This window comes from Trachinotus anak, unplaced genomic scaffold, assembly GCF_046630095.1.
Source record: "Trachinotus anak isolate AG129_WGS33_773 ecotype Australia unplaced genomic scaffold, CSIRO_AGI_Tana_v1 ptg000005l, whole genome shotgun sequence".
NCBI classification, from domain to species: domain Eukaryota; kingdom Metazoa; phylum Chordata; class Actinopteri; order Carangiformes; family Carangidae; genus Trachinotus; species Trachinotus anak.
In genome coordinates, this window is record NW_027273856.1 from 15,000,488 (window position 1) to 15,020,242 (window position 19,755).

The following is a 19,755-nucleotide window of genomic DNA, read 5'->3' on the forward strand; positions in this document are numbered from 1 at the left end:
TTTGCCAAATAAGGTATATTTCCTACTGGACAAATTCACTGTTGCAGTTGCATATAAATGTTATTTCTAAGGGACAGTAAGTGGTCTTATTTTGCGGGTATGGTACTCACTTGTGTCGGGCCAGCAGCACCTTTGGAGGTACTGGCATTCAAATCAGTGAAACCAACTGACCAATTCATTTCTTTGGATAAAACTTGCAGAATTTGTTTTATCATATATGGTGAAAGATACAGATGCACATGCTGTGCGTGCAAAGAGTGAGAAAAATATACTTTCAGAAATTTGAGAGATCACACAGAGGGACAAGTGGAGGCAGCTACAGTGGCTGTGTGCACTGATATAACACAGTACATAACCAGTCAATACACTGGCAAAAATATCACAACAATGTGGTCTCCAGGACACTTTTGAATACAAGAGTTCAACTCAGTTAGCACTGATCATGATGAGGGTTGAGTAGTAGCAGCAGATCTGGATCCTGCAGCTCTGGAGTCAGAGATGCCTGCAGAGTGAGAACAGAGAGGAGCTGCACAAACCACAGGAGAGAGCACACAAGGTACAGGAACTTATAAACTTCATCAAAGAGGAAAGTTTGAAGCCTGGTCTTACATGTTGAGAGGGTGTCTGCCTCACAGAGCCATATGTTTGTGAGCGCACTCTGTCACACACCAATTTGTCACACATGGTCACATTGGTTCAGCCCACTTGTGTGTGTGTGTGCATATATTTTTACCCTCACGTCACTTCCCTAATTAGCCCCCTCTCTGTGTGCGGTGGCTGCTGCCAGTGGGTCATCAAACCTGGTATGGCCGTTCTCTGGCTGGGTCATGGGAGTGAGCTTCAACCCCCGGCCTCAAGTGTTGGAACATGTGAATGTGTTGCTGCCCCCCTCCCCCTCCCCCTCCCTCATGCCCCCTCACACTGGCATCACCACAGACGGAGTAAAACTGACAGCAGCGGCTGTTCAGCAGATCCTTAAACGTGCGCGGCCTGAATGACGCTTAGGTTTTCATGTGACCTGTCTGATCACCTCAGAAACCACGGACGTGGAAGTCAGCGAGATACAGCAGCCTCACTCCTCACGCTGCGGAGGATCACTCTCTCACAGCCGCACTCACAAGGCATAAAATAAAAATAAAAAAGTCAAAAAATAAAAAAAGAAGAGATTTATTTTCCATGCAGAGGAGGAGTCCAAAGATCAGCTTCTATTCTGTGATACTTCAGCAAAAACTGAAATAAGGCATTTTGAGTTTTTATGAATAATAATAATTAATAATTCCATTAAGTAATTTACATTAAATCCACCACAGGGCACCAGCCTTAAGGGAAAGGATAGCTAATGCAATCATTCAGTCTCATAAAATATGTAACTATCGATTTGGAACTAATTAGCTTAATAACTACAACCAAAAACCTGTCATTAACTAAAATGGTTAACTACAGGTTTTCAGTGGTCCTCTCAGTTACATGTTAGACTCAACTTCAGACTGCCTGCATAATGGGTGCTGAATCATGCTGCTGCCATTGTTGGTGGTCAGGTCAAACACAGGTCAAATTGTCTTGGGTCAGTTCCAGAGTAGTTGGGTTTTCCATGATGGATTCTAAACTTTTCACATGAGTCATACTTTGTATTTGTTGTTGTAATACAGTTTTCATGCTGCCTCCTCAGCCATATCAACCTGAACCGTTTGGACTCAATCAGGAGAGTCCAATAGGGAAAACCCAACCAGTCCAGAAGGGACCCAAGACAATTTCACCTGATTTTGGTTAAACCTGAAAACTAACACTGGCAGTGCCACCAATCACACAAGCAGCAGAGAAGATAAAAATTTAAAGAGACTTATGTGAAAAGTTCTCCAACAGGTCCTCCATCTTAAACATGCCCATAGAAACGACCCATAGGAGCCTATCCATGGGGTAGGGACAGTCCCATTCCTGTCCCTGGTTGACTCTTGGTACCAGGTAACTGAGTGGACCTGTGAAAACCTGTAGTTAACCAGTTTCTTTAGTCTGACCTCAGTGAGACCTTTACCTGCTTAAATAAAGCTGTTTTGTGCACTTCCAGGAGCCTCAACCCCTGAGCGCCACAAGTTCCTCAAATTAGATTTCCAAGTGATTAGGTTTTTTTTTTTTTGGTCAGAAGAGGAAATGCTGGTGTCATGGTGAAACAGCTGGTATGAATGAGCTGTATGCACATTCACTTTTATGGCTTTGTGAAGGAAGAAAACAAGATCTGCAAAGTAGGTGTGGGCCGATATTTGATAATATCGAATATCGCAATATCTCTCACTATATGCAATATTTTTTGTATTTAAAAAAAAACCCACTTTTTTTGCAGTTTTGCACAGTCTGCCCTGCTTCCTGCTTCGAGTCAGACCTTCATTTCACTTCTTTGCTATTTAGTGGCAGCATAAAATACAACAATACAATCCCTGCAATAAGAACGTGTATCGTGATATTTGGGTGGGAACTGAATCGAGATCGCCTCCTGCAGAGGGTCGTTGTTAACAAAGACGGTTCAGAGGGAACCAGTCACGTAGCCTTCCAGTATCGCATGTGGTCTTTCACTGCAGCTACAACTGCAAACACAAGACGTGCCAACATCACATTAAAGAATACACAAGAACTCATTTGATTTGATGTGGAGAAGCGTCAGCGTGGTGTCCAGCTCCAGCCCTGAGCTTGTCGAGGGTGTTTTTACAATCAGTCTTTCATCTTCATCGCAGCCCAGCTTTGCGGCCTTTTGATCTGAGCTGGATATTTATACCATTGCTCCAGTTTTGCACGTATATGCGTGTTGCTAACAACAACACAACCACTTGTGAGTATTCTTAAAACTTGAGATGTCACACATGCAAGAAAAACGTGTGACAAAAAACTGCTTTTCTCTGCCATATCAACAGGCTTGCACTCTCCCATACACACATGATCATATGCACACACACACACACACAAGCTCTTGGCTTTGCACACACACCCACACACACACACACACACACATATATACATGCATACAGACGTGGCTTTTGATGGTTTTGACGTGGGCGATGCCTCTGTGTCAACTCTTTCCTGTGGAAAGACTTTCCACTTGATTTTTTTCCATGAGTGCTCTGAGCGTGAGCTTTTTGTCAAAGTGACAGTTACATTTTTTTTTTTTTCATGCCTGCGCTCAATCTCTTGTTTCAAATGATGGCTTCCACCTCATCCCTGCTCCCCCCCACTTCCACTGAGCCCCATTAATAATTCAGCACATAATCCAGTCTTGGTCACACTCATTGCTAGCAGCTCCTTGGCCTGTCCATCATTGGCTTAATTAGCACAAGATCTGCTCCTTCTCCTGCTACGGCTGGAAAACACTCCACTTATCCTAATCCAATCCCTCAAAGTCTACGTTCCCTCTTGGCAGTGACGGTTTCGGGGTGTGTATTTTTTTCCCCCATCGTGAAGTGGTTTTCTCTACTTGCAGACACCTCAGTCTGCAAACACCAAACTTGTTTCTTTGTTGATTCAGCCAATTGCACAGGAAGAGGTTTAGACAAACATATTATCGTCTGTGCAGGTGTATCTTGTCAGTGAGAATGCAATAAGTATCTACTGTCTGTCAGAGACTCTCGGTGTAGTTATCCTCTGTGATGACTGTTTGTGCAGTAATGTGCTATTCACATTTAAAGGTCCCGTGTTTTACACTTTTGTTTTGCACTTTTTTTTAAAGTGATATATTTATGGTTTTAAAAACCAAAAACCATCTCAGTGCAGTTTTACATCTCCTCTCTCAGGCTTCTCTCTGGAGCTCTAATAACAATAGGTCAGTGAAGAGCCAATCAGAAGAGAGGATCTGATTCTCTTTTCTGATTGGCTGGCTGTTTTCTGAGTAATCTAATCAAAATAAAGCAGATTTCAGGTAAACACTCAGAGAAACCAAATCCTGCAAGGTTGGATGGTGGGTCCAGGTGGACTGGGCTTGGGGAGTATTGACTGTTTTTTTGTGACATCACAAAGTTCGGGAAGTCCTGACGGCTGGTTTTAATCTACCTTTAGATGTGTGTCTGTGTCACATAAAAACCAAAGTGTGTCTGAGTCATGTTGAGTCACACCAAAATGTTGGGCGGACTCCTCAACACTGAACTTCACATTCACAAATATCAAAGGCACCTGTTTGATGACATTAAATAAAGGCATAAGTGAGTTGTCGTGTCATCTGACAACCAAGACAGAGCTGAGACAGAGCAGCTCTGCCTCAGACATTTGAAACATCGAGCCCAGGCTATAGATAACCCCAGTGTTTCTATCACATGTGCAGCGTGTTACCATATAAGACAGCAATATGACTCACCCTGCTCACTGACCTACTATGTGGGAAGTCATGATTCATGCAAGCTGCATTTAAGCAGGCAGGGCCCAAAAATACACTGGTATGCCATCACACATACAAAACTATCACACACACACACACACACACACACACACACACACACACAGACACACAGGGAGAGACGCACACTCACACATACCTCACTTGCTCAGTCATACTCACCACCCACAGACACTGATAGGCTAGATGCTGTCGGTAACATACAGTGAGAGACATTAGAAAGTTGTCAGAGCAAACACTGGAATAACACGATGACTGGATCTGTGCTGATGCCTTTCTGAGGTAATGCCAACGTATGCTAACAGCTGATGCTTTCACTGCTTGATTTTTTTTTTCTGCTTCTCTGGCTTTGTATAGAAGGCAAAAGATTATTTTTAAGTAATAAAAGTGAAAGTCTGAGTCCTGTGCAACAGGTAGCTCCAGTGAAACTGAGAGCACTGCAGTGATTCGGATCATTTAGTGATTTGGCTGCTGTCTGCTTCTTTGCCGTTTGTCTTGAGTTTCTTCTTCAGGGGTGATTAGTCAGCAAGATACGTCTATAAATAGTGTTGTTGAGTGTTGTTGTGTTCGATATAACTGCAAGGCAACATAGTGACACAAGGTTACGTCGCAGAGATCTGTCCTCAAACACCTGGCTAAGAGTGTTAACCGTCTGTTTCAGCATTATGCAACTTTTTGTTAATCACAGGGATTGAAGGAGCAAAAGACTCTTTTGTTTTTCGCCCCTCTGTCTTGATTTTTTCCTCATGTCAAAGACATAAGCCTCAGTACATTTTTAATGCAGATGTTGGCTGCTCTAATAATGAGTTTCTTTGTGTGTAATCCAGCTGTCTTTGATGGTTTCCATGCGGCTTGTGTTTCTTGTAAAAGGTAAAGTCTCTGCGGTGGTTTGAGTATCGATTCACGTGGTTGAGGTCACAGCCTGGACCCTTCCATCGCCGCTAGATGAAGTAGCTCTGGTGTTAATTAGGCTGATTGCAGATGGGTGCAGGTTTGTGCAGCGCTCCAAGTGCATTGTGGTGCTGTGCTCACTCACTTGCTCTCTCCGCCGGGCCCCATTCATCAGTGTCAGCAGCAGGAGCACCCACCGCGGGATGGTCTGCAGCTTGGTTGCACCCGGGGAACTCAACCTATTCAAGGTTACTCCAGTCACCTGACCATGCTAGACCTGAGTGCTGCTAAGGACATCACATCAATGGGAGTAGGGACCTCCTCAGGTCAGGCACTTTTATTAGACCCAGGACAACAGATCTAAGGTGCAGTTGAGTGTTGAGTACGAATACCTCCTCTGTGTTTTCTGGTCAGGGACTGATGCTGTGTTGTCTTTTCTCAGACCTCCGATCGAAGCACAGGGAGACAGTATCTATTTCCATCTGGAGCCAAAAGCACTTGATCCCTTGTAGGTGGACTTGAGTGTAATGAGTCCAGTTGTAGACTGAGATGACACCGTGTCACCCACGTCTGATTTTACATCGAGCTTTACATTTTGCACTCGGCATTTTCTTTTTTTTATTATTATTTTAAGTCTTTTAATGCCTTTATTAGATAGGTATAGTGAAAGAGAGACAGGAGCAAATGGCCGCAGGTCGGATTCAAACGCTGTGATTAAGACAAAGCCTTGCTCCACCAGCAGAGCCACAAAGCATTTTTTATGAAATAGATGTTTTATGATATATACATCCTGAGAGGACCTATGCTTTGGAATTAATTGCACATTAAAATTTTATTCAGGCATCTCTCTTGGTGAGATCAAACAAACTCATTATGCTTCACCATTTCTCAGCACGTAATCAGCAGAGCCTGGTGATGCATCTACTGTGTGTCTCAGATGTGACTGTCTTGTATATATTATCTCAGGATCAATATCAGCAACCTGGTGACCTTCTGAAAAGCTGTTCAGCTTATCAGCAAGTGTGGAGAATGAGGAGCCTCTGCCATGGATGTTAGCAAACCCTCTGTGGTCAGAGTGGAAAGCCCCAAAAAATACTGCACGGCTTTTAATCGTGTCTTACAATCTGAAGCGGAGGAATTCACTTCAGGGATGGTGTTTTCATGTTGCTCATTTTTGATGCAACCCACTGATGATGTTCTTTATCAAAATGAACATTCACGTTCTTCAAGGTGTGAAGGAATTAGTTGAATGCTGAACTCGTGAAAAAAAAAAAAAAAAAAAAAAAAAGGTTTCACTTAGTTCTCTTTTTTGTGTTGTGTTTCAGGACAGATTTTGAATTCATGACTCAGTTGCTTCCTATGTTACAGTTTCTTTGTTGCAATGCAAAGAGACATGAGCCTTCCTTCCTCTTACCAGGAGTGGTATCCACTTTAGAAATCATTCATTGTGATTTAACAGTGGCTGAATGCTGGCAGCAAGGTGAAAGAGTATTTGCTCAACTGATGCTGTTCTCTAGGTGTATGACAGGATGTTTAGTCTGTGACACCAACAGTTGCAGATAAAAACCACACTGAGTCATTAGAAAATGATTTTTTTGTTTCAAGAACAGGAAAAACAGTTGTGTTTTTAGTCTTGATGACAGTGCACTTTTAATGGGTTTTGCAACACCATTAAAAGCCACACAACAGATAGTTGTGTCAGCTCACAGACAATCATGTTACAACATAACAGAAATAATCTGTATGTGTCAAGTGAAAAACTTGGATCAGAAAAAGTTTTTACTTGACCAATAATGATTGTTTCTGGGTGACTTTATTCATTTCAAGTTTATTAACAATCATAGTCTTTTAACATGTACTGTAGAGTCTTAAACAATCAGAGAGTGAAGTAAAAGATTAAAAGAAACAGAGAGGGGGTGTAATTGCATAATAGCCAGGGAGACATTTGAAGCAAGTCAGGGGCTCTGGGTCTGAGTCCACCCTCATTAACATTTTCTATTACAGCCCAGATAGCGTAATCCCTGTTTAATCAATCCCTCTGCCTGATATCCCTGCTCAGTTCTTGTAATGAACCATTAACAGGTTTCTGATGAGCTCTGCAGATCGTCCAGCAGAGGAGACCTCACAGGACGTGTATGATTAGCGCTGCCTTTTGATAACTTTTAAAGGAGACCTCCTATGGTACATGAAATGTTTGATGGACTGTACTGAATGCCTAGATATGCACATGTGTCAAGTTGATGATCCCATCTTAAATGTGTTTTTTCAACCTTGTAAACTGAAAATCTCATGAATTTAAAATGTAGGGTTTACACATAATTCATCCATTGTACAGCCAGTCAGGACAACCCCAGGAAATCATCATTACTACTCCAGATACTTTTTCGAAAACTTAGCTAACAATGAACAAAGCACTAAAAAGCTATTTTGCAATTTTTTACGTGGCCTTAGCATTAACAGCTGTTTGCTTACCAGTCTGGCCAAGAGCTTCAGCGATCATAGCGTTTACAATACAAGAAGTTATAATATGTAAACATACGTCTTCAGGGCAGACTGGACGCTACAGTGACTCGGTATTGGAAAGTGAAGAGATAGTCTAGCTGGACTGGAGCTCGCTAGGTTGGCAATGCTAACTTCATTAGAAGAAAAGAAGCAAAACAAGTGGGTTGCTTTCCATCACTGGAGACAGTTGTTGGTGGGCAAAGGAATGAAGTTTGGCGCTGAGCTCACAACGTCTCACACTGCTAACGTTAGCTATGTAGCAATAGCTAAACTTACAAATAGCTCCTTTAATGTTCATTGTAGTCAACAATACAAAAGTACTGGATGAATATATGACACACTGTTTCTTGACTGAGAAACTTGTGAAACAAACTGGCAAAGTCTTATTTCAGCATGGAGACTAAGTTTCAACAAACATTCTTGTGTTAAAAAATGTGGGCGTTGAATTTTAAAGACCCAAAACCCAGCAGGGTAATTTAATGAAAAGATGCTACTGGTGTAATTATGGGAAATTGTGTTTTTGGAACTCTTATAAAAAAAAAAAAAAGAAAATCATAATTTTCAAAAATTATGCCAGGCTGATGTAATGAATTTTTAAACATGTTGTATTTGCTTTTTCTACTGGGTAATGTATATTTATTGAGATATGAATGGAGCAATCAGAGAATGAAAAAAGTATATTTAAAAATAGCCACATCTGAACCCGAGCCCCAGGCTTCAGAAAAGAAACATAAAACCCATATTTTTTTGGGATCCACTGGGTTCAGGTTCCACTATCCTGACTCTACTGCAGCAGAGTCAGATTATTGCTGCCTCTGCCGCTTCCATCGTGATTTATCCTTTTTTTTTTTAACCTGTTTCTTGTCAGCCAACTTAATGGAATCTCAAATCGCTGCCTCTGAAATCAAAGGCCTTCTTTCCCATGGGTTCATGAATGTGCTCAGTAAATGTCATGACAACCTGCCTAACATTGCCACAAACACTAATCTGAAGGTTTGAGGAAGCAGATAGTTTCACTTGAGGAAATGAAACCTCTCCAAAAAAAAATTAATCTGTACAGTGTACTAAAGGCAGCTCATTATATTATATATTTTCTTCTTCTTGCATTCACGCTGACATAAAGCAGCAGTATGTGATCTTAATTAGAACTTTACTTGGTAATATACACACTTAGTCTTTACACTTACCTAGCCATCATCATCATCACCATTCATGCTGACATTTGCTACCTTGTACAGCTCCAAGGGCATTCGTTACTGTGGCTTAATTTGATAATTCCAATTAAAACCATGTTCCTACTCAGTGTAATTACAGTCATCTGGCAGAAGTCCTCCCCCCTAATTTTGCACAGTGACACAGTGTTCATGTTAGTCTCCCTCTGACTGTATTCGCTCAGTGGATAATGTTATTAGACTGTAGCAGCGGCAGTTCAGACTAACCTTGTTTGTTACAAGGGGCCACAGGGTGCATTTGTATTTTGTCACAATTGTGCTATGTTCACGGTCCATGGGGCAAAATCTCCCCACAATTCAATAGATGTTGAAATTATTGTCCCACAGTAAGTTGGGCTTTAGACCTCCTGCGCTTCTGTTAATTACAACAACTCATCATTTTCAGCAGGTGCTCATGAATGTGCCTGTTGGCCTTGTTCTGCTGCATGCTTAGTCATTGTCCTCCTGTTTGAGGCACTAATCTGTCTGGAAATGATGGAAAACATTATTTGATATAGTAACATATCAATAAGTGATGGAAAGAATGCAATTAAAGAAGGAATACCTGTGATGACTTGGCAGCAAAGCTTCTCAAAATGCAGTGCGATCATTTACACAACATTCCTCAGACTTCCGTGTTGCAGCAGCCTCCACTCTCTACTAGAGGATAATGCAATTTATTTCAATTTCTGTAGTCTGGACCATTGTTTCAATTGGTAATAAAGACATTGTACTCATTAATTGCTGAGATCTCAGAATTTGGCAACATTGCTGCAAGAAATGCTGCAAACAGTAAAATTGTTGGGATTACAACAAACATTTCAGGTTTTGTTTGTGGCTGTTTAAGCCTCTTTTAATGTCACTGCATCCTTGATCTTAGCAATGACTTTGATGAGTACAATGTCTGATACAGTGACTAAGATGAAGAGGCCAGAATGAAAAAAAAGGGCAGAGACAGAATAATCTGTAGTCTAACCTGATCTGCGATGATCAATTGCGTGATTAGTGAACCACTTAGTGAGATCATGCAGTAAGACTGAGAGGCCCATAATGAGTGGACCTGGTGTGAGAATTTGATTTGCAGAGTCTTATTTTTGAGTAAGTGGACTTTGAATGGATGTTGTTTTGTCCCAAGGTCAGGGATTAACAACCAAGCTCGAATAACTATAACTATAACCCATTAATGTTCCCCTGTATGTGTCCATCTCTGACTTGCTTTCATATTCATGGGTGTTTGTAAAAACATCCTCAGACTGCGCTCCTGGAAAGTGTTCGCAGAGCGTCTGTCTGTCCTGAAACTGTCACACTAGTGACTCAGTCGAACAATGTGACTCAACACTAGGTCCAGCACTTGATGTCTGCTGGTGATTTTTAATGCAGTCAGTTTTGAATCTGACGCTGTTTTAATGCATGCTGAACTGGTAAGTCCCACATGAAAATACTAAGTACTTGCGGAGGTGCTCAGTACCTATTTGCGTGAAGCACTCTGAAAACAGGAAGCCTCTAAACCGTAGCTGACAGTGCTGGCTTTGCTTCAACGAGGAATAAAATTAATTAATATAACAAAGAAAATAAACTATGTTAAAAGAGTTTGCATTGCTTTTTACCACCTTTGCATTGTTGCATATATAAAAAATAGAGGAATGTATTGAAGCACCTCTTAAATGACAAATGATGTTTTGTTATGATCATGCCTCTGCCACCAGGGACTCAGCTCAGCCCCCAAAGACCATCCGCCCTCTCTGCGCTATATATTTAAATCTGTCACAGCCCAGCCCCGCCTCTTCCTTCTACACACCCTGCACATCATTCTGCTGAGGCCCAGCGAGGGGGGACACACACCACAGAGCACGTTATGACACACTGTCACACATTACCACCCCACCCTTCCACCCCTCCTGCTTAAATCCCTCAAACCAAGACCCCCATTATACGATACAGTCGGGCCAAAGCTGAGTCAAACATCCCACTGCGTGTCCTCTTCAACTCTCTGATTGGTTGAATCAGTGTGGTGTTTTCTCCAGTCTTCATTTTGCTCTTTTAATGAACTGATGCATGAAAATAAAGGCTGACTAATTGACTAAGGTCAAAAGATTTATCCGACCTAGCCCCTAGGGAACCTCAGCCGTGTTTCCATGGTGATAATCTGTGACACCCGTGGCCTGCTGATACCCATAGAAAAAAGAGATCATTTTGTGGGTGTTTGTGGCATAAGAAATAAGGTGACAGTGATTTTCATTTCTGCTGCTGCTACACTCTGAATCATTATCAGGAAATCATCTTTGTAAGCTGTGCAATTCTTCCATCAGGCACGAGTTCTCCTCGCAGCTTGAAGTGGATGCTCGCAGTGCTGAAGCGATTAATCAGCTAATTAATTTGTCAGCATCTATGGTCAGATGAATAAATCTAATAAGTGACTATTCTACCCAGATTTCATAATATTTTCAAGCACCCCCACTGACACTACCAAACATGTTTGAGGACATACTTAACAAATTATTTGGTTAATTAATCTTGAATAATAGGTATTATATCTGCTTTGTGAGGGGGGAGGCTTAAATTTCCTAATGTAGATGGTATTATATCTACATCAGCATCATATTATTTCTGTACAACAGCGCCTCCAGCCTGAATAAGAATCAAACAAGAGTCCATTCCAGATCTACCATTACATTTCTATCTATGCTCTCCAGATATGAAGAGAAACGTACAAAAAATGCTTTTCTTAAAATTACAGTTTCATGCTGGCACTTGGCCTGCTCCTCACAAACATACAGTTGAGATATATATATATATATATATATATATATATATATATATATATATATGCATAGTTTCAATGTAAACCTGTCTGGAAAAAAAAGGGTGGAGGACTTAGGTCATGAAATGTGAAAGGTAATCGAAAAATCATGGATCTCTATGTAGATGGAGTTATGCTTTCTTGTGATCAGTTATACCAGAAATATCAAGGTGGGGGTGTAAAACTACATTGAGATGGTTTTTGGTTCATCAACATTTCAAGTAAAACACTGGGAAAGTGTAAAATACTACAAAAAACACTACAAGAAGACCTTGACAAGACAACAACAACAGACAATCAAACTACTTCGATATATTAGGTTAATGAGAATGTACATAAGTCCTCATATGTCCTCATACGTCCTCATATGTCTGCTAATATTCCAGATGTTTAGACTAAATGTTTGGATGAGGAAGGTTCTCTGTTTCACTGTCTGTAGGAATGTCCACAGATCCAGATCCTCTGGAAGGATGTTATAAAATGTTTGTCAGAGATGTTTAATATCAAAATCCCTTTAAATGTCAAACTCTGTGTGCATGGAACATATCCGATGTTAGCCCCCAATAGATAGTGATAGACAGATGGTTCATCCAATCACCTGCCAAGTATTTTTTGACAGCGCTTGCCCCTCTTTTCCAAACAGTTTCTGGCCTCCCCAGATGGTTCAGTGTGACAAACCATCTGGTGCATCAGGTTAGAGCCATACATGAATAGCATTAAAGATAGAAATGTAGGTTTTACCTGAGAGGAACAATGGAGGGAAATATTTTGTTTTATTTGGATTCTATCCACTTCCAGCATCTCAGATGTGAGGATTTTTTTCTATTTGATATCAACATTGTATAAAATTATAATATAGCTCTTATTTATGATTGATGTAATTATAATTCAATTTATATATTGAATATATTTGAGTGTTGACCAGTCCTGCTCAGCTTCTCATGTTTTTTAGTTTGGCATGTATCTTTATTTACCCAGAATGCATTGTAGATTCTTCTTTCTTAAAGGAATAGATCAACATTTTGGGAAATATTGATTAAGAAGCAGATTAATATTAATCTGTTGAGTTCATTAAGTACAGTGCTGGAGTCAGGAGGCAATTAGCTTAGCGTAGCATAATGACAAAGCACAAAACTACACTAAAAGGTGCGTTTCTGTGGGAGGAATGTGACTTAACCAAAGCAACGCTGTAAATTATGCAGTGAAACAAGGAGTCAAACTGTAAGTGAGACAGCACTGCACCATGTGTTAACAAGCCATTAGTCTGACCAGTTAGGCAGCAGCAGGTACAGTCAGTAGTGGGCCTGCATTTACACATGAAGGCTGTGGCTAAGACATGCCATCAACCACTGCAAGTAAAAAAAGAGAGAAAAGAAATCCTTTGCATCAATCAGCACTTCTTATCAGAATTCTGCCACAACCTGCTATTTTGTGATGTGTATGTCTGGGTATGTGTGTGTGTGTGTGTGTGTGTGTGTGTGTGTGTGTGTGTGTGTGTGTGTGTAAATGAATATGCTTACAAAGTATTTCTGTGCGTTTGTGCACTGCGTGTTTGTGTCATCCTCGCATTTTGCTCCCACTGCAACAAACCATCAGAAGTCCAAGTGAAGCAAATGCACACTCCTGGGTAGAAATAGCATGTTTGGATTGCTCTGAACCTCGCAACCGCATCTGGAAACATTATTCTTGGAAGACAGGTCATTATCCTCGGAAGCCAACTGAGAAATGTTTGGTGGAAATAAGCAAACTCTACAACAGTTGGGCCCAGCCAGAACCGCAGAAGAAGTCTGGACTGACACAGTTGTTCCACAACAGCTCCCCACACACCAGACTGTGTGTTGAAGCAGCAGACTGCTCCAGTCAAATCATTATTATTGTAACTCTGTCATCGGTAAACAACTGAATCTACAAATGGCCTGACATAAAAGTGCCTTTAATGCAATTCATGGTTCAGTGTGGCCTCACAAAGCCTCACAATTTTCACTTCCCTCGCTGTGGTCTGGGCTCAGAATGTATTTGGTCGTGTCAGACGTCATTTCTAGCAGGCTTCTCAGTAGATAGTTGGAAACTGGCAAGTGCTCTCTTGTGCTTCTTGCACCAGATTGAACAAAAGCAAAACCTCACTGGGGCTGTGATCTTGAGGTCAAAAATAGTTCATGCAGTTGCTGAATCATTTGCATATTAGATTATTTATGTTTATTAGAGACAGAGATTTAAAGCCACATCATTAGCTAAAACACTTTCACACCATCAGTTGTTTTGGTTCTGGCTTTTCAGCTCAATTGATCGTCAGTGGATGTTTTCCAGATGTTTTCCTCACAGCAAGAAAACCTGAGCTTCAGCTTTAGATTTAAAGCTGTTTCATGAGGGTTAAATGTTTCAGCTCCAACATTCCTGCTCAACTCTGGCTGATTGAATTTGTGAAAACTGGAAGGGATCACCAGTTAGATAATGAATTAACTCTAAAAGATATTTTGCACAATTAAATTAAGCAATGATTAAATTTGTGCAAATCTATAGTTTTTGAGTCGCAACATTTAAGAAATATTTTTCTTTCAGCATTGTTAATCTTAGCATTTAGTCCAATAAACTGTTCTCATGTACAATTAAGAAAGTAAAGTTAAGGCTGTAATGAAATGTAATGTAATGAAAATGTAATGAAACCAGGATAGTACATCTGCAATGTCACTATATTGAGGACGTGGTCAGGAATTACATATCCTTCCAACACTGATCAGGTTTGAACGTGAAACCGTTCCTCTGCTGATGCCTCTGCACCAAAACCCCAAGAATCCGGAGACATCCGTTTTAGATTCTTACAAGAATCTGGATCATATCTAGAGAATTTTTGATATGACATCTTACAATGCCATGATCGAAGCAAGTCAAGTTGAGATTTCATCATATATGGGTCATAGTTTGAAATCTCTGGGCAACTTTATCTACAGATTCTGGGGTATTTTGCAGTGATGACTCCCTGAATTTACATGGAGCCTTTTTACTCCACATATTTAGAATATCAATGGCTGTGTTTCCAATTCAGTGGCCGCATCCTTTAGAGGACGCTGTCTACGAAGGTGTGACCTTTATAGCCATTGTGCACCTCAAAGGCCAAACTGAAATGAGACAGTCCGGCCAATGACGGATGTCCGCTTTGTATCACCAGTGCCCAGCCTTACCGTTGCGTTGCTCCTGTGGCCTATCAACCTTGACAACAAGTAATAGTCGGGTGACAAAGGACCCAGCGCATGGATCCTTCTTTTCCCAGCCTTCTTTCTCAGTCGTATTTGAGGGAGTCTTCGGGAGATGGGACAGCCTAGTTGGGCCGCTGTGATGCAGTCAGTCTACAAATGCAGCCTCCAAATAATGTGGCCCCTATATTGGGACACAGCTTACACATACTCCACATTTGTTTGACTTAAGACTCCTGGAAATCATCTTTTACAGTCATTTTCTATCATTTTTCCAAGGCTTGCAGGGGAACCAGGTGACATTTACTCGTGTCTGGCTCACCTACTATAATTTGATGAAATTGAAAAAGCAGAAGAGATGATGCCAAACATCTGATGCCAGTTTCTGAGAGGCAGGGCTGGTGATTTTTAGTTGTGACACATGGAAACAACAGCACGCCTCAACCAGTGATTTCATTCAGCACTCCCATATAATTTTGTGGGAATTGTCAACTGGATTGATTGCTTTCAGGAGGAAAAACATTTCCCCATGAAACCGCAGCCGGTGATCAGAGTCTCAGCTGATCAGCTGCAGTGTTCCTGCAGATCCTGTACCGAGTTCTCCCCCCGTCCCCCTTTTCCATTCACACTGAGGGGCACAAGGTGAAGATGCGTCTCAGTTTTCACACCTGGACTAGTAACATGTAGACACTCACACCATTCTGATTAGGTTTTGGTGGTCAAAGGTCATAGGTCAAGGTCACTTTGACCTCACAAAACCGATTTTGGGCCTTAACTGAAGAATTCATGCACTAATTATGCCACAATTGAACACAATGACTAATAGGAGAAAATGAGGAAGTGATGACATTTATAACGGTCAATGGTCAACTTCACTGTGACATCATAATGTTCTGCAAAAACACTTTTATAGCCATTATTCAAGACTGAAACTGCTGAACAGAGGGAGAGGTTGTGACCACATTTCCTGCAACTTGACTGGTTGGTGGAGGCAAATTATTGCATGGCACTAATTCTATTCATACATAAAAGCATGAGTCAGTGACAGCTTCAACTGATAACTGTGATTTGGTTTTTGCTAACACACGGGAAGTTAAAGTGTAATGTAATTTTAACAGGTTCCCATTCGACCTGTGTGCTGTCATTTACATTGCAGCACAACTTATTCAATATTAGAGTTGTAACCCTCTGACAAGTACACTAGACCAGTGGTTCTCACAGAGGGGTCCGTCAGGTTAAAATGTTTGAGAACCACTGCACCAAACACTGAGGATCCAAAACAGCAAATCTAACAAATGTCAGCTGGACAGCTTCAGTCAGTGTAATGTTGTGTTAGAAAATGGCAGATAGTTGTAGAATTCATTTAAAATGTGCAGCCATAAGCCCACATATGGCAGATAGGCATCTTGGCAGTGAATGTCGTCTAATATAAAGGCCTTTTGAGCAATTTGTGTGTCTGTGTGTGTTCGTGTGTGTGTTTCTGGTGGCTCTATGGGGGAAGATAACTCTGCGTCTGTCGTCACAGGGTGAACGGAGTGGAACATTTGGCAGCAGGATCAGGGACACGTGCTGTTATGTTCCCAGAGCTTTTTGGGGTCTGTGGTTTGTGTTTTGATGGAAGTGTGGAGTTACGCTGACTCACTGCGACTCCAGCCAGGCAACAAAGCTGCAGCCACGTCATGACACATTTTTATCTTGTGTTATTTATCTTAATGTGCCTGAGCATTTAAACGCAGTGGGTATAGGTGCTGAGAGACAACAGCTTCTTGCCTTTTTTTCCTTAAGCCGGTCTTGTACGTCCAAGGCTCTGAGCCTCTCTTCTGATTGGCTGACTATTTTCTTTGGTTGAAAGGTGGGTCCAGGTGGGCGGGGCTTGGGCGTGGCTGAGAGCGGTGACTGTTTTGATGTAACATCACAAAGTTCCAGAAGTCCCGACAGCTGGTTTTAAGGCTCAGTTTCTGAATACAGGCTGTGTGCATTTCTCTGTGGACTGAGGCTTTGATACTTTCACAGTATTAATATAGAACCTAGACCTGCTTTATAATCAGAAACACATGGACATGTACCTTTATACAATATGGGACCTTTAATCTTTCAGTTGGTATTATGCATACATGGTGCATTATATTAGATAAATCTAAAAAACTAAAGCAAACCTGGGAGAAGGTGGCATTCAAACGTTTAAATGCAGGCTGGTTTCTGGGCAAATGAGAATATGAAAACATAAAACTGCAGTTTTTATTTTAAAGCTGCTGATATTCAGTCCTTCAGGCACAAATTATTCTTCAACTGTTTCTATTTTCATGTCTCAGTGCTCAGTGTCTCACGCTTACTTCTACTCTCACCCTCCTTCAGCTGATGTTGTGTTGCTGAGTGTGTCCAAGTGCTCAGCATACCTTTACAGTGAGTCCGTCTTCGATTACAAACACGTGTGGACCTCTAGCACAGCACAGCTGTACTGTGGACTCGCCCATTTTACCTTTAAATGAAATGTAATCAGCACTTTAAATAAAAGGTGTCCTGTGTGATTTTATTAGTTGATGATATTATCTTGGTTTATTTGTGTGTATGGTGAAATGTGGGGACTACTTTCACAGTCTGTTTGTGTGTGTCCACACTGAGCATGGGCATGCACGCAGGCCGCAGCCCTTGCTGTTTTTGAAATGTTAAAAGAGGAGTGAGTCAGTGAAGCTTGTGTGTGTTGAATCGTGAGGCCGGCTGCAGCAGACCACCGGTGCTGATATCAGCCCTGTGGTATGTGCTTGCTGGGCTCAGCTGTAAGCTAACCCCCCCCCCCCTCTGTTGTGTTTCTATTTTCAGGGCGTGAGCGGAATGTCCGTGGATGAGAAGCCTGAAGCCCCCATGTATGTGTATGAGTCGACGGTTCATTGTACCAATATCCTCCTCTGCCTCAACGACCAGCGGAAGCAGGATATCCTGTGCGATGTGACTGTCCTGGTGGAGGGCAAGGAGTTCCGCGGGCACCGGGCCGTGCTGGCCGCCTGCAGCGAGTACTTCCTCCAGGCGCTGGTGGGCCAGGCGGAAAATGGCTTGGTGGTCAGCCTCCCTGAAGAGGTATGTCCATCAAATGTTTCCCTGAAATGACTTTTAGACAATGCAACACTTACACTTCCCACTGGCGCGGAAACAAAAGCAAAATTAACCAGGCTCTCTGCACAGCATCCACAGCCACACACAGCGATGACCCCCTGAAGACCCTCTGCCCACCCTCCACCACAGCAAAAAACCCTGCTCAGAATGCAACTTATGGCCATGAACAAAGCCTCATGTAAATTATAAAACAATGTACTGTGTCCACACAAAACGTGAGAGGAATCTGACGCCTAAAATACTGTGACTGTTTGTTGCTTTGGTTACAAAGATGCATCTGTACACAAGCCAAATATGACAGAAATGTATTCATCCAATAGGTGATTAAATAAGCAGCATATAGCATTTACATTTATTCCTTTACTTTAAAGTAACATTGACAGGAATCTCATGAGTCCTGAAGCCCCCCCAGACACTGATCTGAAAGACACGTTGCGTCGAAGCAGTGTGAAAAGGTGTGCAACAGGCTTTGAGGTACGTCTTCTCTCCTTTGGTGGGTGTGTGGGTGTTACACAATCAGCAGACACATATATGTAAAACCTGCTGTATTAAAAAGGCAGTGTGCATTTGTTATACAACAGGGTGTTCAATGCACCCCAGTTTCCATTTAAACAACCATTTTGTTACAAACCACGCCCAGAACATGATTTGTTGCCAATGTGGTGATCTTGTCCACTCTTATCTTTACTCCCGTAGGTTCTATGTTTTCATTTGTTTGTTTGTTGGAAAGAGTACACAACACACACCGCACCAATTTGCACTGAACTTGGTGGAGGGACGGGGCACAGACCAGGGAAGAACCCGTTAAAATATTAGTCAGATCTGGATCATTTGCTCTGAAATTGAAATTTTTCCTATGAAGTCTGGTGTATGTGGTTTGAGTGTGGAGGTCTGTGCTCTACTGAGCGCATTTTCTAGTTTGTAGTTATTTTGATGTAAAAGCCTTTCGGATATGGTAGAGAGCTTTCACACTCGTGGTTTAGCTTACTTGGTCCAAAGCAAACTAAAAAAAAAAAAAAGATTGTTGACTTTTAGTTCTGCTCCTGTTCAACAAACAAACCAAAAGTAAATATGACATTATTTCAAGTTCAAGTTTATCGTCATATACATTTAACAGATGTACAGATGTATATTTAAATGTAATGAAATCCATCAGCCCTTAGACTGCAGAGAAACTAGACATAAATAGCAGGACAGCAGGTAATAATAAATAGATAAATAATCAATCATACATAACAGCAATGGTTGCAGACTGTATACAGACTTTCAATGGACAGATTTAGCAAGGGTCATACATCATCAGTGTTACATACACATCCAGGGGAAACTGGCAGCAAGTTATACTGTACTTTACTGAACCTGAAGGGAGTGTTTCTCTTCTCCAGTGTCACAAAAAAATGACTAATGATGAGCATAGAGAGTTGGGACTGCTGTGGACCTTGTAACACAAACACAACACACATCTGTTTTAGCTCCTTTTCACTGCTTGACTTAAACCGGGAAACTCTGTACAGCTGGTGCATTAGACATTTTAAACATTCAAGCAAATAAACCGAGGTGGATATTTGCTTCTTGTTCTGTCTGAACACACCTGAATAGTTCAAACGTGACGTGTTAGTTTTAATGTCACTACACGATGTGGCTTTGTTTCATTGTTAGAGCAAAGCACACAATGTT

The 19,755-nt window shown here is 41.5% G+C and overlaps 1 protein-coding gene across 2 annotated transcripts in view; it reads left to right on the forward strand.

Moving 5' to 3' along the window:
* bach2b (BTB and CNC homology 1, basic leucine zipper transcription factor 2b) overlaps positions 1-19,755 on the forward strand; it is a 106,306-nt gene that overhangs the window by 52,030 nt on the left and 34,521 nt on the right. For both annotated transcript variants that reach the window (XM_071478490.1, XM_071478489.1), the window contains exon 2: positions 17,788-18,042. In XM_071478490.1, the coding sequence (XP_071334591.1) occupies positions 17,800-18,042 (243 nt within the window). In that variant the 5' untranslated portion in view covers positions 17,788-17,799. The remainder of the gene's footprint in view (positions 1-17,787; positions 18,043-19,755) is intronic.